Below are 27,015 nucleotides of genomic sequence, written 5' to 3'. Positions count from 1 at the left end.
ATAAATTTTAAAAAAATAAATAAATAAATAAAATTAAATAAATTTAAAATGAAGTCACTTAGCTGGGAGTGGTGGTACATGCCTATAATTCCTAGGACTTGGGGAGGCTGATGCAGGAGGATCACAAGTTTGAGACCAGCCTGGGGTATATAGAGAGTCCAAAGCTAACCTGAATTACATAGCAAGACCCTGTCTCATAAAAAAATCAAGTCCCTTAGACCAGCTAGTCACATTTTAAGTGCTAACTAGCCAGTATGACTACTGATTACCATCACATTGGACAATATAGGTAATATGAGGCTTTTTGTTCCTGGCAGAAAATTCTAGTGGATAGCACTACCCCAGACTGCTGTTGTTCTGTAGAATACAATGGGTGTTTGGGCACAGTAAGGTTCCTGTCAGGTATCACAGGCTCTATATCCTTAGCAGGAATCAATAGCCTAAATGACTTTTCAAAATTTCTGTGTGGTCCTGCCGGCCTTGCCCCCCTCCCCCCCCAGGCATGCTGAGACAGCAACTGAGACTGGGTGTGGTAGTGTACTCCTGTAATCCCCAAGCTTGGGAGGCTGAAAATAGGAGGTTCAGTATGAGTCCACTCTGTGTAGTGAGACCCTGCAGACCCTGTACTAAATACATAAAAGACAAAACAAAAAAAGTTTAGTGTGGCCAGGTGTGACAAATCAGACCAAAACAAAACTTTAGTGTGCTACCAGCTAGGCCTCACCTCCCTATTTATCATCCTTCTTTACCAGTATGCCACACAACTACCACAGTAAAATGGATGGAGGGTTCCACAGAATTAGACTTGAAGTTTATATTTAAAAATTCCAATTTGGAAGAATGTTATCCAAGGGCATTAATGTGGTTAAGGGCTTAATTCAGCTTCTTCTTTTTCCCCCAATTAGGCTATCAGAAGTAAAAACAAAGGAATGAATGCAGAAAGACATGAAGCAACAAAGTTATTCAACTGAAAGAGAACTTTACAACAAATATGAGACTATCACAATCTTTCCCAAGGTAAAGAATATGAAAGATAAATTTCTAGACTACTTTCCTAATGAATGTTAGCCTCAATTTCTGCATTAATTTAGTAGAGCCAAATAAACTAATAATGTTCTATATCCTTCTTGTATAAAAGAATCCTGATTTGATTTAAAAAAAAATCACAAATCTTACTAATCAAATAATGAAAATAGAAGTTAAAATGTGAACTGATAAAAAATATGTTGCTAGATAATCTTTGCCAAATCCAACAAGTAGCAGTATTTTAATTCCTACTACTAGGAAACTTAACTATCTCCCATGAAGACTAAAGATATCAGCTTATTTTATCTTGTCCAATTATTTTTACCTACTTCTTGTTTCCAACTGGGTGTACTGGAAAATTTAACATGTATAGTAGGAGTTATAAAATATCATATTTTATATTTCCTTATTTAAAGAAAAGACAACCAGAAAGTTCTTAATACACACAGAACAAAAGTCTAAGAAAAACTTCTATTGATTTCTAGAAAGCACTATGAAAATTTATGAGAAGATGTAAGAAAAGATCTGTTGAGATAATACAAGTAATACTAAGATTCACAAACACTGACTAAATTAGGATGGCATGCAAACTAAGTTTTTGGAGTCATTTGCTTGATTCCAAATTAGGATTTTCTGTTAGCTTTTTTCTTTTTCTTCTTTTTTTTTTTAATGGTGAGGATTGAGCCTATGGTCCTGTATGTGCTGGGCAAACACTCTCCAGTCCTTTCTGTCCTTTTGGAAAATTTATTTTAAGGCAGTTCTTTTTAAATTGTCCAGCCTCGCCTTGAACTTCAGAACTTCCCATCTCAGCCTACCAAATAGGTATGCCACCACACCCAACTTTTTATTTTTCTAAATGAACTATGGAGTTGGACAAGTGAGCTTTCACTAGCCACACTGAAACTGTAAGTAACAACTAACTTTTTTTTTGTTTTAGGGTTAGGAATCAAACTCAAAGCCTCATGTATATTGCACACAAGTACTCTACCACTCAGCTATATACCTAGGCAGCCTTTAGGTAATTTTTTTGCAAAGTTATTAATTCTTTAGAATGTTCCCACTTTTTATGATTTTTTGAGAATATTAATCATTTATCTCCAACTTATAATTAGGCCAGGATCTACTTAAAAGCCATAATTTTGTGTCTCTGAAAAGTACTGTTTAGCTTCCACACATATAATAGCTCAAATTATACATTCCTCTGTCAATATCACTATAATTTTTAGAAGAGATAAATAGTATAAATTTGAGCCTGCTGTGGTGGCACATGTCTGTAATCCCAGAACCTAGGAGGCTGAGGCAAAAAGACTGTTCCAAATCTGAGTCCATAGTCTCAGCTATGTAATGAGTTCAAAGCCTATGAACTACATAGGGAGACCCTATCTTAAAAAAAATAATTAAAAAAAGTAAATTTGACAGGAGGGATGTAGTTCGATGGTACAACACTTGCCTAATGAGTGTCATACCCTATCCTAACTCTAGTACTGCCTTCCCCAGGTAAATTTGATACTGGGGGAAGTCTTTGTAAAACATGGACTTCGATTAAAAAGTTACTTCTTGTTTTGTTTTTTTTTTTCTATTTTTTCACCCAAGGCCTCACATATACCAGGCAAACACTAAACACATTGTGCTATACCTTAATTCTATTATAAAAAGCAAAATTTAGCTCCCCGATCATTTTCAAGTACAGTTCAGTCGTATTAAATGCAGCCACCAGGCTATCCAACTGTCACTACCATCCATCTCCAGAGCTTTTTTCATTCGTAAAACTGAAACAATGTACCTATTAAACAGTAATATAAGGGCAGACTGGAGGACATAAAAATCCAGGGCAAAATACAGATGACTAACATTGTGAAATCATGTTTATCATGTACCGTGTGCTTGAAAATAAATGGACCCTATTTAATCCTTTATGAAAATGTTATACATTTACTGTATGCTGACCTTGACCTCATCTGAGAAACAAAGGCTAAGACCCTCCCTGACCTAGTCCACACCAATCAACAAAACAGTGTGTCCCTATAAATATGGACACATTTCATACTCATTGAGCCATCCCAAGCCCCTGTCTTGCAGGACCACACTAATGCTAAGAGTTTTGCTTCTGCTTCCTCTGTATTTGTCACACTTTAAACTTTTGCTTCACATATACCAGTCTTGACCACCCTCCCTCCCTCCCATTTTCCACTAAGAGCCCCATTGCTGCATTCTTCACAGGGTGAAGTCAAGGACCGGAAGAGAGGCAAAGGGTCATTCCAGTGAACTCCCAGTCCTTCCACAGAGACCTCCTGCTGGACACAACAGTAAGTCTCTTTCCCTTTACCATGAGCAACCATTATTCAACTTTCTGTCTCTATGATTTTGATTGCTCTTACGTTATCTGATGTAATCAAACAATACTTTTCCTTCTACAACTTATTTCACTTATCGCAACGTCCTCATCCATGCCACAGCATCTGTCAGAGTTTCCTTTCTTTTTAAGCTAGGATATTGTTCCACAGTATATATAGATCACATTTATTGATCCATTCATCTGTGAAGGGATACCTGAGTTGCTTATACTTTTTTGTTACTGGGAACTGTTTCTGTAAACATGTGCTAATAAATATCTCTTTGATACCCTGCTTTCAATTACTTCCTGTATATACACAAAATAGCTGCTAGGTCAAAAACCGCATTTCACTCAAGGTAAGACGTAGACAGAAAATAAGCCCTACTGTAATTTTTCAGCATGCCCATAATATAAGGCCTACCCTGAAAATAAGCCCCCGTTAAAATCTTCAGCCAGAAGGACACATTTAGTATGTCTGCTGCAACATACAATGGACATACTGAATCATATATTAAGTACAAATAATATTATTGGTATTACTTAAAATGGTGATACAAACTATAATTAAGTATTTATAAATACCTAAGCAGTTGCCTCTGAACACAAGACAAATGCCTATGTAAAGGAATGAACATAATGGGCTGGTGAGATGGCTCAGTGGTCTAAAGCACCTACTTAGAACAAGCTAAGCAAAAACACAGCAACCGTGGTTCAATCCCCAGCACCACATGCCAGCCAGCCCCGCCCCCTGGTGTGCTGAGCTGGCCACACACACACACACTAAATAAATAAATAAATAAATTTTTTTAAAAAAAAGGAATGAACATAAGACTTACTGCCAAAAGACCAATGGGAGTACAGACACAGCATACAAATAACATACGTACTTGATAACAAACTGATGTGATTGCATCTAACACAAATCCTCATAATTCAGTATATCCTGTATTGTAACAGATATACTTAATGTACTTGTGTAAAATAAAGATATGTCTGCTGAATTTTGGTGCTGCAATTTTTTTTCACTTTTGTGTGAGCCATCATTTTGTTGTCATTATTAACCATCATTTTTGTTGCCACACTTGTCTTGTAAGTCTCTTAACATTTACTGGAAACTTTGTGAAGCCTACCTTGCAAAAGATAGTGACTTGGGTGAAGAGTCCATGGGATAAAACACTGACAGCCATGATGCCAATGTACTACGAGCAGACTACACAGATAAGAAGCGCTCATTTAAGACAGCTCTATTGCTGGGTATGAGTGACTGGGGCCAGTGGTTCTAAAGGAAATGGAGCTGCAAGAAATGCAAACTGGAATTTGGGGTTCAGAGAGTTATGATGATGTTCCAGAAGATGACATAACTGTATATGAATAAATGTAGGTTTTTGTGTATGAATAAAGATAGAATGTTATACATGATAAATAAGATATTCCCTGAAAATAAGCACTACTGAGTCTTTCAGGGCAAAAACTAATACATGTAAGACCTTGCCTTATTTTGGGGAAAACATGGTTAGTACAGTAAAACTATATTTTCTTAGAAACTGTCATGTGATTTTCCGGGGTACCACCTTCTTAACAATGTAAAGGGTCTCACTTTCTCCACATACTCACCAACAAAAATGTATTCCATTCTCCTTTTTTTGCCGGCAACTAATAGTATGAAGTGGTATTACTGCAGTTTTAGTTTTCATTTCTCTAGTGATATTGAGCATTTTTAAAATGTGCTTATTAAAATTTAACTTATTTAAGCCATTTGTAAATTTTTTTTTCTGTATTTTAGGGAAGGGGCTACAGGGTGTTTGGGGTCTCACTACTAGATCAGACTCATAGTGATCTGCCTGTTTACAGCTTCCCAAGAGCTAGGATTAGAGGTGTGCGCCACCATGCCCAGTCTCAACTGCCGCCTCAGCATACCCCGGGGGTGAGGCTGGCATGGCAGGCCCAGGGATCAAATCACCGGCCCCTACGCCTACCTGCAGGTGCTTTAATCCACTGAGCTATCTGGCCGGCCCTGCTATTTGTAAGTTTTTAAGAAAAATATCCATTAATATCCTCTTCCCATATTTAAATTTGGTTTTTTGTTTTTGAGATTTCCTACTATTATAAAAAATACTAGTTGGCTTAAATATTCTGTGGTATTTAAGTGGTTAAATAGCCAATGAATATATTAAATATTTTCTAACTTGAGCACGTGAATTTGCGAGCAGCCCAGGCAATACAGCCAAAACTCTACCACAAAACAAAATGAAGTAACACAACACAAATAAATAACAGAATACAACTTCTGTAAGTAGAAATGGGAGACTAATATGAACCATATTTCATGTTTAGTTTTAGCTAATAAATTCTCCAAGAATACTCACTATTACTTACTCTGGGAGCTCAACTATAAAGAATTTAAATACAGATAAATTATCATCACTAAAATATCAATGAAAGGTATAAGCAAAAAGGTATAAGCACAAAGACTTATGAGAAAAAAGAATAGTCAAATTTTAAGAAAAAGACATTTTTACCTTTAATATCCTTATCCATTTCAAAATAGTATATACATTATATATATAATATATATTATATATATAATATATAGAGAGAGACTCAACCATAAGAAAACATATTTACATGGTGTAATGCAGAAAGAATTCTTACCTGATCTGCTGTAGTGATATGGGCATTTTAATTTGCTGGTAATAATCGGGGTATTTTTTCTTTGAAGGCAAATGGAAAAATGGTTCAGCTATTAGCTGCCCTTGGTTATTCCGACAGCTCCTAACTGTGTCATAAAGCTGATAAAAAGGATTTGAAACATCCATAAAGGAAGTGATACTCTCTGCTTCTGACTCTCCTTCTTCATAACGTGCAGCTGGAAATACAACAAAAGGGTATAAGTGACAAGAAGAGACAAAAGAACCACACTTTAAACTTTGCAGATTAGCCTATATCCATTTGAGAACAACTACTTAAAAGAACAATTTTAATCCTTAATTAAAAGTAATGTTAAGGATAAAAATACTATACAGAAATGGTATACTAAATAGTGATTAGTAAAATGGTTTTTTAAAAATTACAAAAAAACTCCAAAAAACAACCCTCTCCAGTACTAGAGATTGAACCCAGGACCTTCACACAGAGGTATATTCCTAGCCTTTATTTTTTTATTTTAAGAGAAGGTCTTGCTAAGTCACTAAGTTACCTAGGCTAGGCTTGCATTTCCATACCTCTTGCCTCAGCCCCCCAAATTGCTGAGATTACAGATATGTACCATCAACCCTGCAAAACAGTTCTTTTTAAATGTGCTTTCTTTGTTGTACTTGACCAAAAGACATAACAAACTGCACAAAGATTTTAGAGGTCAAGTAACAACACAAAGTTTAGTGCCTTAGTTTGTATGGAATATTCCCTTATGGCCCATATGTAAAAGGCATGTGTTATGGTTTCTGCATATCACCCAAAGCCTCATGAGGTCATGGGGGCAGGCTTTTCAGAGGAAGCTGAATCTAGTTTGTGATTATGGCCTAATGCTGGGATAAAGGCTGCAAATGCTATACCTGCTCTGGGTGGATAGCCTACACACAGAATAAGGACAGAAAGATCTCTCTCTCTTTCATTGCTTTTGGTGTCTCATGCCACCATGGACTATTGCCCTTCTGCCATGTGCTACTCTGACTTGGAGCCAGCCAGTTATAGACAGAAATTTGTACAGGGCAATCCAATGAAGACCCCTCCTGTTTCTCAAGAGCTGTTCCTATTCTCCATTCCTTTTCTTCAACAAATTTTCCTACTCTAAAAAGCAAAAAAAAAAAAAAAAAAAAAAAAAAACCAAAAAAAAAAAAAAAACCACTTTGCTTCTTTAATACTAGGTGTCAGGTACTCTGTTTCAGCAATGAGAAAAGTCACCAAGACAGCTTTGTCCCCAAAGAGGTGCTACTGGAAGGTAAATGGACACTGGTTTTTCTGGTTTTGTTTTGTTTTTTTTTTTTTTTAATGTATTTGGTACAGGGTCTCACTACGAAGCTCAGACTCATGATCCTCCTGCTTTCAGTCTCCACAGTGCCGGGATTACAGGCATGTGCCACCATGACTGGACTCCTTGGCTGGCTTAGCATGCCCTGGAGGTGGGGCCAGCATAGCATGTAGGACTGGGGATCAAACCCTGGTCCCTGCGCTTGCCAAAGCAGGCACTTAGCCCACTGAGCTATCTCGCAAGCCCTGGATACTATTAAGAGGTGGGGAGCAGCGGGAGCCTTTCTAGTCTTTGAGGTACGCCCTTGAAGGAGTTATTAGGACTCTGTGTCTCTATTTCTGCCTTTTCTCTGCCATGAGATAATTCTGCACTACCATATGGTTCTGCTATAATATGCTGCCTTGCCACAAGTCTAACAGCAATGGACTCACCTAAATGTGGACTAGAACCTCTGAAACTGAGCCAAAATAATGTATTTTCTTAAGTATCTCAGGTATTTGTATCTAAATGTTCACCAACTTATAAATGGATAAAGATGTGTTTTTTATACAATAGAGTACTACTCTGCCATAAAGAATAAGCTCAAGATAATTCCAGCTAAATGGATGTACCATGGGATGGATCATACTCTTAAGTGAAATAAACTGGACAGACATGTTTAAACACCATGCTGTTTCTCTGATGTGAGAATCCAAAAGTATAAATATGGACTAAAATGTATAATAGACACTGGGAAATGGGAAGAAAATGTTCAAATGACAAGGGGAACAAGGAAGGGGGAAGTGGGAAAGGAAAGACAAGACAAAAACAATGTAAAAAATAGAAACAAAGGTTTTGTAAATAAGCAGGGGAAGAGGGGCTGAAAGTAGGGGAGGGGGATGGGGAAAAAAGCAAGATATATTACGTATAGGCACAAACCCCCTATGATGAAAAGTTGTTATGTGTATCTAAAAGGTACCAATAGATTTTTTTTTTTGAGGTGGAGTCTCAGCACTACGTAGTGCATGCTGGCCTTGAACTTACTTATGGAATGCAGTCTGGCCCCGAATTCATGGTCATTCTCCTGCCTCAGCCTTGCAAGTGCTTGGGAGGCATGCACTATCACACCAGGCATACCAATAAAATAAAATTTTAAAAAGGTGCTACGTACATGCACAAGCCTCATGATAAGTGCAATGACTATGTATTGCATACATGTACTAATAAAAAAATAAATGAAAAGTTGGCTAATACATTTAGGAGAGCATAACTTTAGCTTAGGTTGATACTATCAAACACAATTTAGCCTTAAATCTCTGACTTTGTCCCACTGACCTAACAATGAAGTGTAATCCATCATACAGGTAATTTCTATGTATAAAAATGAAGTGTTAAAACACTAGAATAAACAAAGCATATAATTACTTATAAAATACAAAACATATTTTGCTCATTTCCCTGAATTAAGTGTATAAGACAATTTAAAATTTCATGGATAGAGCCGGTAAGAAGAAAAATCACTTAGTTAGTACTTAGTTATGAACTTGATAAGCACCAGCATCAGGTAATTGTAACTACCCAACACAGCTCTTCCTAGTGAGAAAACTGAGCATAAGAAGGTAATGACAGTCTGGTGTGCAATTAGAAAATCAGTCCACTGATTGGTTTGGTATAGTTCTGGCTAGGATGAAGGGTGTGAGTGCTATACCCACCCTATGGCAGGTAGTCTGCACATAATATAAGGGACAGAGAGAGGCTTGTGTCTTCTTCCCTTGTGGATTTTGCTGTCTTCCATTGCCACCAATGGTTGCCCCTCTGCCATGTGTAGCCTTGCCTTGGAGCCAGTTGATTATGGATTGAAACTTCTATAAACTGAAGCTAAATAAGCCTTTCCTCCTTTAACTTTGGGTGTCAGGTATTTTTGTCTTAGCAATGAGAAATGTAACTAAGAGAGATACTTTTCAAAACAAAATCTAGTTTTATTATTGTTTGGAGACAGGGTCACACTATGTAGTTCAGGATGGCTTTAAACTCACAGAGATCCACCGGTCTCAGCCTCCTGAGTGCTGTGATCACAGGTGTCTACCACCATACCTAGCTCTCATCATATCTTTTATCATTTTTTTGTTTTTTGTGGCCCACTCAGCCCACCCTGGGGCTGGCATGACATGTGGTACCGGGGATCAAACCATGGTCCCTGCATGCTTGCCTAAGCAGGCGCTTTAGACCGCTGAGCTATCTCACTGGACTCTCATCATGTCTTTTAAAACACTGCCTAGAGCTGAGCACACTGGCATGGCCCTAGTACTCAGGAGGCTGAGGCAGGAGGACTGTCGGAGGTTTGAGACCAGCCTGGGCTACAAAGAGCGCTCAAGGCAGCCTGAACTGCACAGTAAGACCTTGTCTCAAACTGACAATCACCCCATTAAAAAAAAAAAAAAAACAACAAAAACAAACCTGCTAGATATGGTGTGCTTGTATTTTGTTTGGTTTTAGTATTTGGGTATCTTAGAGTCATACAGTGGCTTATGGAACTTTTTCTATTTTCTGCAGAAGTTTATATACAATTTTATGCCCCCAGAGGGCAAAAAGTACACTCACTGACACAGCGCTTGCCTAGCCTACTGGGCTGGAGCCCTAGCACCACTACCAAGAACCCCAAAGCACAACTCTCCGACTTTGGCCTCAGAGTACTTCTATGTGCAGTTTTAGCCGGTAACTTCCTTAAAGGTTCTAAGACTACTCAGCTCCTGCAATCCTGAATCATTGCTCTTACCATCTTCTAGGAATTGGTTCACCTAAAAATGCTTTCAGTCTGGTTCTACAGATGTGATCAGTAATCCTGATATGGAGAAATTAACCTGGGTTAAGTCTGCAGGTACTTAAGTGTAATCATAAGGACCTTTTTATGGTTCAGATCTAAAAAGGCCACCCAAATCCTGGTGTGTGGTAGGGGTATGCCAGCTGGTGCACTGTTATTAGGGGACAGAGTCTGGCCAGAAGTATTTCTCTCCCTTCCCAGCTCCTACCCTCGCTCTCTGCTTCTTGGCTGCCCTGGCCTGAACAACCTTCCTATGCCTAGGCCCTCTGCCATGCTGTCTCTGTGTTTAAGCAAGCCAAACATGGAGCCAAAATAAACTTTAACCTGTAGGTGTCATCAGAATTTTTTCCCAGCAATAAGGGAAATGACTAAGACAGATTCCAACAAAAGGAAGGGAAGGGGCCAGGGATATAGCTCAGCGTCTCTGTGCCTGCCTGGAAAGCACAAGGGCCTCAGTTCAGTTCCTGGTAACCAAAAAAACAAACACATAACGACAACAACAAAAAACCAAAACACAGAAGGGAAAAAAAGACAGTGGCACATACCTGTAAGCTCAGCATTCTGGGAGTCTGAGACAGGAGAATGCCAAGAACTACCCCAGCCTAGGCAATCTGGAAGACCTTGTCTTAAGAATAAAAAAAAGCAGAGTATGTAGCCCCATCCAAAGGCCTTGGTTTCAGTGCCCATGGGGTGGGGGGAGGTTGAAGAAAGAAGGGACAGATTAAAGAAAGAAGGGGTCATGAGCCAAGGAACACCAGTGGCTTCTAGAAGCTAGAAAAGGCAAGGAAGTAGATTGTCCCCTAGAACACCCAGATATACTGTCTGCTGACACCTTGATTTTAGACTTCTTCGCTCCCAAACTATGAGAGAATAAATAAATTTGTGTTGTTTTATACTAATAAGCTTGTAGTAACTTGTTTCAGCAGCAAGAATACACTTATGAAGAAATGTTAAAGTCTGGACATCTAATTGATTATTCAACAACTAAGTGAAAGTGGCTCCCATTCTAAAAAGAGTATCTTCAATTTTTCTTGTAAGTACCTTCTGCTTGTTTTATCTATTAGAAGCTCAGTTATAATTCCTCCACTAACCTCTTTCTTAGCATTCTGACAGAAGCAAATCCCTCTAATCTTTGAAATAATCTCCTTGGAAGTCCATCTTATTGGAAGGCAATTGTTCTTCAGTTATTTGCCTGCTATATCTTTCTATATCCTTTTGTATTCAATTTTCTGTTTTTATATATACCTTTTCAACAAAAAATAAAGTATAAACTTGGTAAATTTGCCTACCAAACAGTGCAATCAAATGAAACAAAAAAACATGTCCTTCATAACCAACAAACCAAGGCCAGAAAAGATCCACTAAAAAGGTACTTAATTAGCTACAACTTAACACCTACCAGCTAAAGCAGCATCCTCTTCACTCTCTGAGCCATACTGAAGTGCCATGGTAATTGCTGATAAACGACCCCCTTGGACTGCTCTTTTATTACTATAAAGAAGAACAAGCAATTAGAAAAGAAAAATGTTCTAATAATTTGATTACATGAATGAATAATTTTTAACAAAGTACTAATATCAAAGAAAAGTAATTTTTGAGCTAGACATGTTGGCGTGTGCCTATCATCAGGTTTGCAACCGGCCTAACAGTCCATCTCAAAAAAAAAGACTGGGATCCTATCAGTAGGTTTCATATCAAGCTACATTCCCAGCCCTTTTTTTTTTCATTTTGAGAAGGGATCTTGCTAAGCTGCCCACGGTAGGACTGAACCTGTGATCCTCCTGTCTCAGTCTCCCACAGTGCTATGATTATAGGCATTCACTGGCATGTTTATCCTGTATTTGTTAATTATTGCTCATAATCAGTCTTGGCCAGGAAAAAATTGTTTTTCTTTTCAAAAAACAGGGAAGAGTGGTAGAAAGCTGAGAGTAAGCCACTTGTAACTTGCTTTTATATTTTTATGTATTTAGTACAGTCTATAGTGTCTCACTATACAGATCGCATTCATAGTGATCCTCCTGTTTTCAGTCTCCCAAGCTCTGGGTGATTACTGGCGCGTGCCACCAGGCCCAGTCTCAAATGCCATCTCAGAGCACCCTGGGGGTGCGGCCAGCACAGCACGTGACAGATTGAGCCCCAGTCCCTGCGCCTACCTAAGCAAGTGCTTTAATCCACTGAGCTATCTGGCCAGCCCTTGCAATTTGCTTTTACTTAAACATAAAGCACTACTGCTTATTTTATGATAAGTAAAAGTTTCACTAACAGATACTGGTTATTCTAAAATGTTCATTCTCTAAGACATTCATAATTTAACGACCATACGGACAAAAATTTTATTGTGAACACAAAACTTAGTTATTTAATACAAATCAGTATTAACCTGACTTCTTATTTGCAGCTAACATTAAATACTACCTGATAATGTTTAAACATTATATGAGATAAAGCAAGGCATATGATAGTACCTCAACCTTTAAATAAGTCATCTGATAACAAGTTCTCATAATAACCCAAAAGTATTATGTCAAGACAGCCATCAGGCAAAAATTAGTATGCTTACTCTTATAACATGGGCTAACTCTCAGACTCAATTTTCTCTCACCAGGGACCAGCAAGATAGCTCAGCGGTCTAAAGTGCCTGCTTAGGCAAGCTTAGGCAGCTGCAGGGATCACAGTTTGATCCCTGGCACCACATGCTGTGCCAGCCCTCACCCCAGGGCAGACTAAGCCAACTACAAAAAAAAAAAAAAAAAAAATTTATCTCACCGGTAATACTTGCTACTGGGGTTTCTCTCTTCACCAAGACTGCCTTTACTGTGTGAAGAACCTGTCATTCGGGCTGTAGCCAAATTTGATGCAGTCCTATCCAGAGATAAGATAAAATAGTTCAGAAATCATAATGCTGAATATATTTTTAAAAATTCATTTTCTTTGCTTTTTGAAATAGGGTCTTACTATAGTTCAGGTCGGCCTTGAACTCATTATGTACCCCAGGCTGGCCTTGAATTCATAGTACTTCTCCTGTTTTAAATTCCCAAGTGCTGGGATTATAGGTATGTGCCACCATGCCCAGATGTTTGCTTTTCTTATAATGTATTTCTGACTCTCTCCTATGCAGCAGGTTCTGCTCTAGGATCTAAGAACTCTGTAGAACTGGTCTTTGGGAGCCTATGGTCATTGCAAAACATGGCATTGAAACAAATAAGAAGGTAGGCTGGCTGGCTTTCTTTCTTTTCATACTGGGAATCAAACTCAGCACCTTACACTTGCTAGACAAGCACTGTGTTGCTGAGCTTTATTTTATCCCTGGCAAGGTCAGAAGAAATCTAGGAAAATAGTTAGCCATCCTTTCAGGTAAGGGTAAGAGAAATGGAATTCTACAACTAAGACTTATTCAAAGTTATAGTCCAATAAGAGAAAATCCAGAATGAGAGTTCAAATCTGTTGGCTAAATACCCTTGCTGCAAATATAAATATATACTATTGTACATTATATACACGCTTATTACATATATACACTTACTATGTATGTTAAATATATAAAAATCCACATATACACACACATATATATATATATATATATATTTAAATAAATGTACGTGGGAATACTAAAAATGAAGTTTCTTTTTATTTTTTTCTGTTTTTTGAGGTACGGTCTCTCCATGTAATCTAGGCTAGCCTTGAACTTGTAGTAATACTCTTGCCTCAACTTCCCAAGTGCTGAAATTACAGTGGTGTACCGCCATGCTCAGCTCAAAATGCTTTTTAATTTATTTGTTTATTTTTATTTTTTTTGTGTGTCTTTTCTCTTGTTGATTGAAGGCTTTTTATTTTTTCCCCATAATTTTATTGATAAACAAATAGCAATGAGACAGTTGCAAATCAAATCGGTAGGACAGTTTCAATAATTAACACACTGCATACATTCTTCCTAGTGGTTAATTGCTGTACAAGATGCGGACTTGATATCCTATTTACAAACACCATTAGAACAAATCCTTCTATTCATTAAGAGAATGTAACTATATATCTATCCAAACCACTTTGAATACACAAAATGCTTCTTTTTAAAAGCCCTTCAGTACCAAAAAAGAGGCCAGATAAAAGTTACTTTTATTCTTTTTAGAATCACATCATCAACAGTAAACATAATCTTAAAATGCAACATAAATTCTGTTTTTCACTGTACTGATATCACTAGAAAATTGACAAATATAAAAGCACAAGGATCTCAGATTTTTTGTTTGTTTTAAGACAGGGTCTCACTATGTAGTTCACATTGACCTTGAACTCACTACTGTAGTCCAGGCTTCAACTTATGGTGATCCTCCTCCCTCAGCCTCCCAAGTGCTGGAATTATAAGTCTGTGCCACCACATCTGGCTATTAGGATTTTTTTTTAACCTACCTTATCCGAAGACTTGACTTAGCCATTTCATGATGTTCAATCTCTGCTTTTTTCATATAAAATATTTTTTTAATTGAATTTGCATCCTGTCAAAACAAAATTACTTGACTTAACAAAAGAAATAGAAAAGTTAACAATGCCCTCACTCAAATACTGAGTACTTTTCATAGCACTCTTTCTGTTTGGAGCTAACTTCTACTCAATAGCTGCATCCTTAGCCTTTCTGTAAGTCTCCAAAACATCTTCATAGAGCTGTCACTAGTTAAATACAAGATCAAATGGTCCCTAGTTGTTTCACAGTTAGTCAAGCAATATGCTAAAAATATCTAATGGTAAAATACAATGAAATCTACTGGGTATACTAATCTAAAAACTGAAGTGAGGAAGGAATAATTTAAGATTCTAAACATTGTCTTATGTAAGCAAATTTGCTTAAATGAACAGCACAATAAAATTTAGTTTAGGTAAAAGAGACCAAAAAGCAAAATTGTTCTGTGTGTTAATAGTTACCAGTATACTACAAGTACGTCCTGTCACAGACTAAAAATATAAAACTTCATAATTCATTCTTTTTGATCTTCTCTTAAAGCCTCTCAAAAAGATGACAAATGAAGTTAATATTAACTACCAATAACAATTGAGTATCTGGGTGAGTGTTCAGGAAATCTAACATTTTTACTACTAAAATATTTCCTGACTATCTCTTCCTAAATTTCTATGATTTAGTTAATTCAAGAAATTTCTGGGGTGGGGGATTTAGCTCAGCAGTAGAACTTGCCTAGTAAGCTGGAAGCCCTGGGCTTGGTCCTTGGCCCCACCAACCAAAAATAAATTTAAAAGTAAATTCGAGGAGGGGGGAAGGAGAAAGGGAGGGAGAGAGAAATTTCTACAAGCCAACTATTCATTACAGGACTAAAATTTCTAAGCAGAAGCTACAAAATAAGTAACTTTATAATGTGTATCATACTGCAAAGGTTGCTTTTTACACTTATGAATCTTTTGGTTTTTGTTTTTTGAACATATTTGTTTGTTACAAGGTCTTACTACACAGCTCTGATTCATGGTGATCCTCCTGCTTTCAGCCTCCCCAGCACTGGGATTACAGGTGTGTGCCAGTAGGCTGGCTCAGCCTGCCCTGGGGGCAGGGCTGGCACAGCATGTGGTGCCAGGGATCTAACCGTGGTTCCTGTGCTTGCCTAAGCTGGTGCTTTAGTCTGCTGAGCTATCTTGCCAGCCCATGTTTATAAATTTTAAATGTAGGAAATCAATCAATATTTAACTTTAAAAATGGATCAGAAACTTATTCTGGCGTAAGAATAAATATTTAGATGAATGGAATAAAACCAAGATTTCTGAAATAAATCCCTATACCCACAGTTAACTGGTTTTCAACAAGTGTGCCAAGGTAATTCAATAAAGAAAGAAAAATCTCTTCCATATGTAGTGCTGAGAAACTCTTCCAAGTAAAAGAATACATCTTTTGTGCTATCCCTTTTATCTAAAAGTTAATTCCAATTGTATTAAAGGCTTAAATGTTAAAGAGTTAAAACTATAAAACTCTTACAAGATAGGCATAAATTTTCATGACCTTAGAATATGTGATAGTTTCTTTGATATGACATCTAAAATACAAATAATCAAAAAAAAAAAAAAAAAAAAAAAAAAAAAAAAAGCGAGAGAGAGAGAAAGGACAAACTGGACTTAGCCAAAATTAAAATTTTGGAGAGTCAAAGGACAGTTATCATGAAAGTGAAAAGAGAATGGGAAAAAATATTTGAAAATTATATATTCCAGATCTTATGACTCCACAATAAAAACATGATTTTAAAAATGCGGAAAATTTAAATTTAATTTAAAAGCTGGAGATGGAGGAGTGAAAGAGTCCACACTCTTAAATAAAAAAAACTGGACAAACATGTTTAAATTTACATTGTTTCTCTAGTGGAAGAAACTGAAGGACAAACAAGGACCAAAAATGTGTAACAGTTACATGGAAATAGAAAAATATACTCAAATGGGAACAGGAACAAGGAAGGGAGAGCAGGGAGGGAAGAAAAGAGAGGGGAAGAATAGAAAAGAGAAAATGGAAACAAAGCTTTTGTAAATAAGCAGGAGGAGTTGAGTGGAGAAGGGTTCAGGGAAACAAGAAGAATCAAGAAATAATGTATAGTACAAATTTCCTCTAACAAATGTGACCATTATGTATATCTAAAATTTACCAATAAATTTTTTTTTTTTTTTCCAGTACTGGGGATTGAACTCAGGACCCTGCGCTTGCCAGGCAAGCACTTATTCTACTGAGTTCTCTCCCCGGCATCCAATAATTTCTAAAAGAATGTAAATTTTAAAATGGGCAAATGATCTGAATAAACATTTCTTCAAAGATAATAGAGATAGCCAATATGCACATGAAAAGATGGTCAGCATCAATACTCATCATGGAAAGGCAAATCAAAATCACAATGACATTCTACTTCATACTCTACAGTGGCAGTGACACAAGTAAAAACAGAAAAGTGCTAATGAGAATGTGGAAAAATTTGAACACTTGTACACTGCTGATGAGAATGCAAAGTAGCATAGTGACTTTAGGAAACACTTTGCTGGTTCCTCAGAAAATTAAATATATAGTACTCTTTTTTAAAAAAAAAAAAATATTTATTTATGTGTGTGTGTGTGTGTGTGCGCGGCCAGCTCAGCCCACCAGGGGGCGGGGCTGGCTGGCATGTGGTGCTGGGGGATTGAACCCTGGTCCATGTGGTTTGCTTAGCTTAGCTTGTTCTAAGTAGGTGCTTTTAGACCACTGAGCCATCTCACCAGCCCCTATAGTACTCTTAAATAAAAAGTTACCATATGATCAAACAAGTCTATTTTCCTTGCATATTTCCAAGAGAAACAAAAATATATGTTCACATACAAGGTCATATGTGAATGTTCATAGTAGTGTTATTCACAATAAGCAAAAAAAAAGGAAACAATAGCAACAAACTGATAGCGGAGTATAGAATATTATTCAGCAATAAGAAAAAACAAGTACTGTCATGTTACAATATAAATGAAATTTGAAAATATTATACTAAATGAAGAAATTATGGCACAAAGGAGTTCATAGCCATAGTACAGTATACTTCCATTGATATGAAATGTCCAGAACAGGCAAATGTGTAGACACAAATCAGATGGCAGGAAATCAAATTAAGTGGAGTGGAGGGTAGGGAAGAGCAGTATTATAACACTGGAAGTTGGGGAGAAGGGAGTATGATTGCTAACTGACAGGGATGATGGCTGCACAACTCTATAAATATACTAAAAATAAATTGCATATTTCGAATGATAAAGGTGTTATACAAAATTGACTCTAAATGAAAGCATCCATTATTATCAATAAAAACAGCAACAACAAAGAACTAACCTTGAATACTTGAGAACCAGGTTCATTATAAGTTTTGGCATTTTTTGCTAGGAGATCTATATCTTTGGCCATTGCATGAATACTTTTGTAGCTTCCATTCTACAGTAAACAAAATATAGCATTTCCTCTTAATGATAGTCAATCCATATAATCTTTAAAAAAGAACTCCACATATTTTTAAATTGTTACCAGAATCCAAGATTTTAGTGGAAAATAAATGAATCTGAACAATATATACAATCATTTTCTTTTACAAATTATTATTACTGCCCATTTATAACAGGTAGCAACCCGGAATTACTTTATCTTCATAAAAATAACTTAAAATTTTCAACAAATCAACTCAAATCAAACTTACTTAGCAAACACATACAGCTTACTATAAATACTGATTCACTGAAGTCAACTTACTGGTGTGAACTAAAACTCCCTCTAGTTATCCGGACTACTTTGAACAAATTATACAAATAGTCCAGCACAGAGCCTAACATTTGTACAGTGAACACTTACAGTATGCCAAAGCTGTCATATATTAAATCTCACTCAGTTCAAAATAACCCGAAGATACCATAGTTGCTCAATTTGCAAAGGAAAGGAAGGTAGGACATACATGAAGAAAAAGGTACATGAGAATAATGGCAAATACATAGAAATACACAGACAAGTTCTAGAGACAGGAAATCAAATTAAGTGGAGTGGAGAGGAGGGAAGAGTAGAAGTATAACACCAACTATATACAGACAGTAAGGCCAAATGAGGCAGAATCCAGAAAGCCAAGAAAAGGACTGTAGCTGTGTGGTACTCCCCAACATCTGAATCTCCATCTTATAAACAAGAGAATCCCAGAACAGGTAGAGGATGGGTCCTCCCTCTCACAGGGGTAAAAGGTAGCATATGTTCGCTTTGCCAACAGTCTAGCAGCAGGGTAAAGGGTCATAACCACAGGTGAGCTAACTCATGCTCGAATAATGATTAATTGAAAAAATGGAAAAAAAAATAATAAAAATAAAAATAAAAAAAAAAAAAGAAAGAAAAAATGGCCAGGGAATGAATGGGAGTAAGGAACCAAAGTGTACAGTGGCAAAAGACAGCAACAGCAATAATACCACAAAGTGCTTTTGGGTAAGTGCGGCTGTGCCATGATGTCCCAGCGTTCTGCTTACTTTCCAAATGTTGCTCACCATAGCTTTCCAACCCAACAACTCTGTAATATATCTAATACCCTTTTCATAAATTCTTTTTCTGCGTAAGTCAGAGTTGATTATTGTTGAGCACGTCCATGTTATATTAGGTATTAGAATACAAGTGCGGTGGCAGGAAAAAGGCCAGGGTTAAGAAGCCAGATGCAGAAAAGATAAGCTGGTGGGGTTTTTTTTTCAGAGTGGTAGGAAAGAATTAGTAATTTGAATATAAAATGACAAAGATATTAAGAGGATGCCAAAAGAAGGTGATTCTGAGACTTTTGAAAGAAAAGACAAGATAAAGTTGAGAGTTCAGAGAAAAGACTGGATAAGACAAATAGACGTTTAAAAATCTTCTAATTTTTTCAGTATTATGAAAATAAAATATGGTCCCTCTAGACAGATGTTAGGACTGTGTGTGACAAGCATTCTCTATAGCAGTTACTGGGCCACCCTCAAAACTAGATGATACATTATGGAGTCTGCACAGGTTGAGAACCTGTTTCAGCATTCTGTGAAAACCAACACTTACTATACTATTATTCTCTATTACTTTCTTAGAATTTAAAATCAAGGAATTCCATTCAAGCAAACCACTGGATTTAATGAGACTATGTAACATTAAATTTTCCCTTTTGGTTTACCTCCCGGGGTCAGCAAACTCTTCTGTAGCCTGTGAGGACTGACTCACACTGACTAGAGCCTCATCCTATAGGCGTAAAATGGTTTTGGATATATTATCATTGACCTCTGTGACTCAGCAAAGTGATAATCCTACACCATATACAGATGAAACAGCCAAGTCACATAACTAGTAAATTGGAGAGGTGAGAAAAGAACCATGTCAGTTCCCCTTTAAAACATTAGATTTCTGGTACAACTTAGAACTTTTCTTACGCTGTATACTTAATTTCTGATCATCAAACTGCAAATCCTAATCATTCACTATTTTCTGGATACCTATCTCTGAATGGGACAGTAAACGCAAAAGTTAAGAATACAGACTGTGAAGTCAGATGGTCTATATTCAAATTCTAGTTCTTCTTACTAGGCAGTGATTTGGGCAAGTTTCCATCCTTTAGCTTTCTAATCTGTACCATGGCAATAACATTATATACCTCTTAGAGGTTTTCTAAGAACCATAGTTGATATTATGTAGATGAGTACTAGGTTCATAGCTAGTCAAGTGTTCACTGGAGTGAAGTGAAACTGAATGGCCAAGAAACAGAAACAGCTGTAGAAACCAAGTATTTTCATTGACTTTACACTCATTCTATAAGATAACTTATTATAAGAGATCCTAAAGGTACTTGGAAGTAGATAAAAATTAACAACAAAGCTCTCACTGCCTGTGATTATTTCATGATCAGAAATGGCACTAATCAATTCTTTTCTGTGGTGCTGGGGATCTAATGTAGCACTTTGCACATGACAGATAAGCTCTCTACCACTGAACTATATTATACTCCCAGCTCTAATTTTTGTCTTAAAACATACCCAAAGCTACTTTACGTTCTTTGACAACAACAATATTACTTTATACATCTGCTTCACTGCATTCTAGAAGCCCCTAAAATTGTCTGTGAGTTAATGGCTCTAACCATATATGATAACATTGGGTTACCTCCATACCTGTATCCTCTGGGCAATGGTCTTGAGATCTATAGGCTCCTTAATTATTGCATAATAGTCTGGATATTGCTGGAAGACAAAAACCCAAGAATGTTCCATGAGTGTGATTATCTAGCTAATGAGAAGACAAAAAGCAAACTGACAATCTGTTCTCCAATCAATAAATTAAACAGCTTTGTGAGATTCACAGCTAAAAAACATAGCTATATAGCATAGTTATATTTAAGACAAAAATAATTAATTTTAAGAAGTTTCATGAAATATGCAACAGCAGCAGGCAAGTTTACATTTGATATTTGATAGTTATCATTATATAATGTACTATAATGTTTTAAAAATTCTAAATTCACAGAATCAGTTTTTAGTTGAAAGGCCCAAGATTTGTATTCCTAGAAATAAAGCAGAAGAAAGTTCTTGACAAACCTGTAACAAGCTCCCTTTGTTCTATAACTAAAAAAAAAAAAAAAAAATACCCCCCCCCCCCCCAACCAGGGATTGAACTCAGGCCCTTGCGCTTGCCAGGGAAGCACTTATTCCACTGAGCCATCTCCACAGCCCCTGTAAATAATATATTTTAACAAAGCAGTCACAAGGAGCTATTCATAAGAAAGATTGTAAAATCTGTTAGTTTCATGTGTAACTTACTGTTTCAACTTAATGTTTTACTCAAGTTTTCAAAAATAAAAACTTTAAGTGAAATCAGACCAAAAAAATGAAACAAAATTTTAAGTAATTTTTAATTTATCAAATACCAGTTCATTCCAAGAATTTGTACATCTTGGGGATGTCCTTGAGATTTTCACAATACCTAGAGGCATTCACTACTGTCAGGCTCTCCTACAAGCTTAGATTTTAGAAAAATGAAGTTTGACAAAAAGTCAAAAGTTAGGGGGTACCCTGCCTTCACCTGCCCAGGTACAAGAAGTTCAGGGGAAGTTAGATTACACCTTTCCCGTCAGCTGGCAACCATAATTCTACCTTCTGTCTCTGATTTTATTTGTTTGGTTCCTATTTGTTTCTTGAGACAGAGTCCAGTTCATGCTGGCCTTGAACTCAAAGTGATCCCCCTGTCTCCTTCTCCTCAGTGCTGGGATTACGGGTATGTGCCACCATGCCTAGCCATGCCTTGATTGCTGTCTGACTACACTCTAGGCATCCCATATTTATACAATTTATCTTTTCATGACTGGCTTACTTCCCTTAGTATTATGTTCAGGATTCAGGGGCCAGAGAGATAGCTCAGTAGAATAAGTGATTGCCTGGCAAGCACAAGGTCCTGAGTTCGGTCCCCAGTACCGCAAAAAAAAAAAACAAAACAAAACAAAAAAAAAAAGAGGATTCATTCAAATTATAGCATGCATTAAAATTTCTTATTTATATATACAATTTAGCCATTCATTTTTCAATGGATATTTTTCAACGGATATTCACGCTGTTCTGGTAATTCTTCAAAGATAAAGTAAGCATCTAAACTAAACTCTTTATTCATAAAAGAAACTTTGGGGCTGGTGAGATGGCTCAGTGGTCTAAAGCACCTACTTAGAATAAGCTTAGCAAAACACAGGGACCGCGGTTCAATCCCCCAGCACCACATGCCAGCCAGCCCCGCTCCCTGGTGGGCTGAGCTGGCCACACACACACACACACACACACACACACACACACAGAAATAAAGAAAGAAATTTTGGTGAAGAAACAGGGTGAGAGGAAGAGAAATAAGATGCCTTAGTTTTCTTTGATTTCCTGGTGATTGAAGAAAAAGAAATCAGGTACTCTTTCATCCTAAAAAGGAGGAGGTTTTTCTAGCCAAAAGAGACATTTATTAAAGTATCAGGGCCCCTTATGACTTCATATCCAAGAAACAGTAACATGGCTATAGATTCAACTCACATCATAGCTTCTGAAACTTCAAAATGTCCATGGCCCCTTCATTCTTAAAACATCTAGGAGGTTAAAGGTATACTTTGGGAAGTACTCTAAACTTTGGGAAGTACTCCGCACTTATACCTACTCTGATCATTTACTTTCTGTATCTACCTCCTTCTGTACTCGCTGAATTTCTTGGGGATATGGCTCTTATATATACCCTTATATCCCTTCTATCCTTGCCATGTAGTTGAAACTCCGCATGTCCCAAGCATGCAAAAAGTACTTGTTGACTGATGAGTGACATAAAGCTTCTCCCATCACCCACTGATAAAACTAGTTCCTTAAAGGTGATCTGGATCAGATGTAGGACAGTTATGACATTAGAAATAAAGCATATGACATCTGTTATCTTAGCTATAGATCTTATTAGAAAGCCGTAATAATTATACCCAACATGTGATTCAAATTTTTAAGACAGAAGAAAATAGCATGATGATTCTTCAAAAAATTTAAACATAGTATTACCATATGATACAACAATTCATTTTGGATATAGATAAAAAAAAAGTGAAAGCAGGGTTTTAAAGAGATACACAATATGTAGACCATAATTATACTAGCATTATACATAACAGCTAACCTGTAACTCAAATGTTCACTGATAGATGAATGAAAAAGCAAAATATACATTGTTACAATGGAACATTATTTGGCCCTAACACGTTACAACATGGATGAACCTTAAAGACTAATGCTAAATGATACAAGGCAGTAACAGGTCAAATATTGTATGGCTTCTCTTAAAGCAATCATTGAGTTAGAAAATACAACAATGGTTGCCGAGAAGAACTTAAAAGAGGACAGAGACAGACATGGTATTTAATGGGTAACAGTTTCAGTTTTGGCAGATGAAAAGGTCTACAGTTGAAGCAATGGTGATAGTTACACAACAATGTAAACGTATTTAATGCCACAGAACTGTGTGTTTTAAAATGGTTGAAAATATTAAGTTTTATATATATTTTATCACAATAATACAATAACTTTCTGGTTGAGTACAATGATAAGACCGTATCCTTTGTGCTCGCTTTTGAAGCCATAAGGCAGATATTTGGGAACCTCCAACATCTTCCTCTGAACCTTACTTTATTCACTTTTTTTAAATAATGGGAATTGTGGGGCTGGAGAGATGGCTCAGTGGTCTAAAGCACCTACTTGAAACAAGCTTGGCAAAGCACAGGGACCGCGGTTCGATCCCCCAGCACCACATGCCAGCCAGCCCCGCCCCCTGGTGGGCTGAGCTGGCCACACACACACAATAAATAAATGTAATAAATAAAAATAAATAAATAATTTAAAAAAAAATAATAATGGGAATTGAACCCAGGGGCTCATACATTCTGGGAAGGGGTCTGTATGACCAAGCTACAACCCTAATCCTTTTTATCTTGAGACAGGGTCTTACCAAATTACCCAGGCTGGCCTTAAATTTGTAACCTTCCTGCCCCTGCCTCCCAAGTAGCTAAGATACAGGCACAGACCACACTGAGCTACTAATAAAATTTTTGAAGTACTTACAAAGAAATCAAACATCTAAATTCATCTGTCTTTAATCACATCACTTACCACTTTAGAAGGCAGTTTCTGAAAAAGTTCGCTAATAAGCCGTCCTGATGGATTTGTAGCTACAACTATGGCCTCAAGCAGCTGCTCCAGTATCTCCTTCAGGTAACCTGGAGAAGACTATGGGGTGAGGGATGAGAAAAACATACTTTGTGACAGAAACCATTAGCCTTGGTTCAACTTTTAGTATAACAAAAATTTAAAAAGTAGAAAAAAGGAAAGATAACCACAGAAATGCTGATGCTAGGGAGGGGACTGTATTCCCTGGAATGGCCGACATCAAACTAATTAAGCTTCTTATATTATTTCTATAAATCCTTTGGATCAAGTCCTTTACTAAACTCTATTTCACATTAATTAATACAAAATCAAAGTTCAGGCATCATGTACGTAAAACGATAGAAACACACGTTTTTAGGGACTGTGCAACTAAGCTAGAGAAAATATATTCAGAAGGTGGGGGAAAAACTCAATAGCACAGGGCCTGCCTGGCAAACACAAGGTCCCGAGTTTGATTCTTTGTGCCAAAACAAACAAAACAAAACAACAAAAAAACATTGTGCTCAGAGAAAACATGTTCAATAATACTTGGCCATTTTTATATCTGCTGTTCACATCTACTGAAGTCACAGTATCTGGTACAACATATGGCTACATATATAGAGCAATGATTACATTATACAGTAGTAACCATGGTGTGCTCTGCCTGGACTAACAAATGAACTCATGTTATACCAAAACAGAATGAAGATTAAATAAGTTGACAGAAACCATTTCTGCTTTTTAAGACTGACTGGCTTACGCCCAAGTCACTATTTCATTACAATAAACTGTATGTCCTAAAGAATACTTGCTCCAAATTTCAAGCAAATTAGGATGAAGTACATGGTACTTCAAGTGCAAACCATGTTTTGTGCAAAGAAAGATTAATACTTAACTTATGCCTTAAATGATAAAAAACATTAGTATTTTTGTGCTAATGCAAAAGAAGCTGCTTATTTAGTATAGTCTCAATTTTAAGGTCCAACATTATTAAGTCTGCCAAGAGGGCACTAACATCTCCTGGAGCTAGCTAGCACAATGCCTCAACCTTCAAAAAACATTTAATCAACAAAGGTTGGGGATACAGCGCAGTGGTCTAAGTGCCTGCCTAGCAACCACAAGGACTGAAGTTCAATCACCGATACGGCATGCTGTGCTAGCCCTGGAACCCAGAGCATGCCATGCCAGCCACCAAAACCCAGAGTGTAATCCCAGCACTGGGTGAACTGAGAGAGGAGGATCACTAAGGGTCTTAACTGTGTAACGAGACCCTGCATCAAATAAATAATTTTTAAAAATTTAACAAACAAGACATGTAACTACTTCCCTTTTCAAACAAAGTCTTGCTATGTAGTGCAGGCTGGCTTTAAACTCATGGCAATCCTTCTACCTCAGCCTCTTGAGTGCTGGGATTACAGGTGTAAACCACCATGCCCAGCAAGACATATACTTTAGTAAGAATCCTAAATCACATTAGCTCAAAAAACCAACAGGACACTGATAAAAGTAAACAGAATTTGCCACATTTAATTCATTTACCTACTGGCTAAAACATGGCATCACATAATTAACTTTAAAAAATGAGTTATATTCTACAGCTAAGAATCCTTTCCTCCTCCAAATAACTTTTTTTTTTTTTTTTTTTTTTTTTGTGGAACCAGGGACTGAACTCAGACCCCTGCGCTTGCCAACGAAGCATTTATTCCACTGAGCCATCTCCCCGGCTCCTACTTTTTTGTCTTTTTCAGACAGGGACTCACTATGCAGTTCAGGCTAGCCTTGAGCTCACTTTATAGCCCAGGCTGGTCTTGAACTTGCAACTATCCTCCTGCCTCAGCCTCCTGAGTGCTGGGATTACAGGGGTGTGCCACCATTCCTGGCTCTAACTGATTATTTTTTATTCAACCAGCTACTTCTGAAACATGTTCCAAGTGATAAAGGGAAAAGGAAATATGAACACGTACATTCTATTCCAACAACTAGAAAAACCTAAGGAAATGATTCTTGACTTAAAAATTAGTTTAGAAACTTCCCCTTGCTTGGCATGGTAGGGCCTGACTATTTCAGAACCGGGGAGGCTAAAGTGGTGGCAGGAGAGACTGTCATGAGTTTAAAGATCTGGGCTACAGTGAGCTTACAGCCAGCCTGAACTACAAGCAAGACTCTGTCTCAAAAACACCAAACAAATAAAAAATAAAACATATGAATGACACAGTTGAATTTATCCAGGAATACTAGAGTTGTTCAATATAGAACAGATTTTCTTGCTGGGTGTGGTGGTGCGTGCCTGTAACCTTAGCACTTGGGAGCTTGAGACAAGCAGATCTCCACGAGGCCGGCCTGAACTACATAGTGAGTTCAAAGCTTGCCTGATGCAGTGAGACCCTGTCTTCAAAAGCAAAAACCTTCTTCCTCTTTCATAAATACCTTAAGGCAAAAAAGAAGCTTGGAGGCATAAATACGAAAATATAAGATCTGCCCAGTTTCTTCACAATTACGCAAATAAAATACAGAAATAAATATAGTTAAACCTTAAATGTAGGCAGTTATCTTTTCCTTTTTGTTTTGGTTTTGAGACAAGGTTTTACTATGCAGTTCAGGCTAGCCTTGAATTCAATATTCAATAGCTTAGGCTGGCCTTGAACTCAAAATCAACCCTCCTGAATAATGAGATTTCAGGTATTTGCTACCACATCCAGCTCATTTTTATTTTCTGACTAG

General features: G+C 37.1%; 1 protein-coding gene across 17 annotated transcripts in view; it reads right to left on the bottom strand.

Moving 5' to 3' along the window:
- The window catches only part of Pbrm1 (polybromo 1), a 171,546-nt gene that overhangs the window by 109,560 nt on the left and 34,971 nt on the right, over positions 1-27,015 (bottom strand). For 15 of the 17 annotated variants that reach the window (XM_023715655.1, XM_023715657.1, XM_023715665.1 and 12 more), the window contains 7 exons: positions 24,256-24,372; positions 20,761-20,829; positions 17,948-18,046; positions 14,536-14,621; positions 12,895-12,990; positions 11,528-11,619; positions 6,014-6,227 (listed from right to left, as the gene is read on the bottom strand). In XM_023715655.1, coding sequence (XP_023571423.1) covers positions 6,014-6,227; positions 11,528-11,619; positions 12,895-12,990; positions 14,536-14,621; positions 17,948-18,046; positions 20,761-20,829; positions 24,256-24,372 — 773 coding nt within the window. The remainder of the gene's footprint in view (positions 1-6,013; positions 6,228-11,527; positions 11,620-12,894; positions 12,991-14,535; positions 14,622-17,947; positions 18,047-20,760; positions 20,830-24,255; positions 24,373-27,015) is intronic. The other 2 variants (XM_023715663.1, XM_004631652.2) reach the window with 1 other exon arrangement.

Source organism: Octodon degus, unplaced genomic scaffold, assembly GCF_000260255.1.
Source record: "Octodon degus isolate 3935 unplaced genomic scaffold, OctDeg1.0 scaffold00043, whole genome shotgun sequence".
Taxonomy (NCBI): domain Eukaryota; kingdom Metazoa; phylum Chordata; class Mammalia; order Rodentia; family Octodontidae; genus Octodon; species Octodon degus.
The sequence above is the reverse complement of the archived record's forward strand: the minus strand, read 5'-3'. Positions and strand labels throughout refer to the sequence as shown.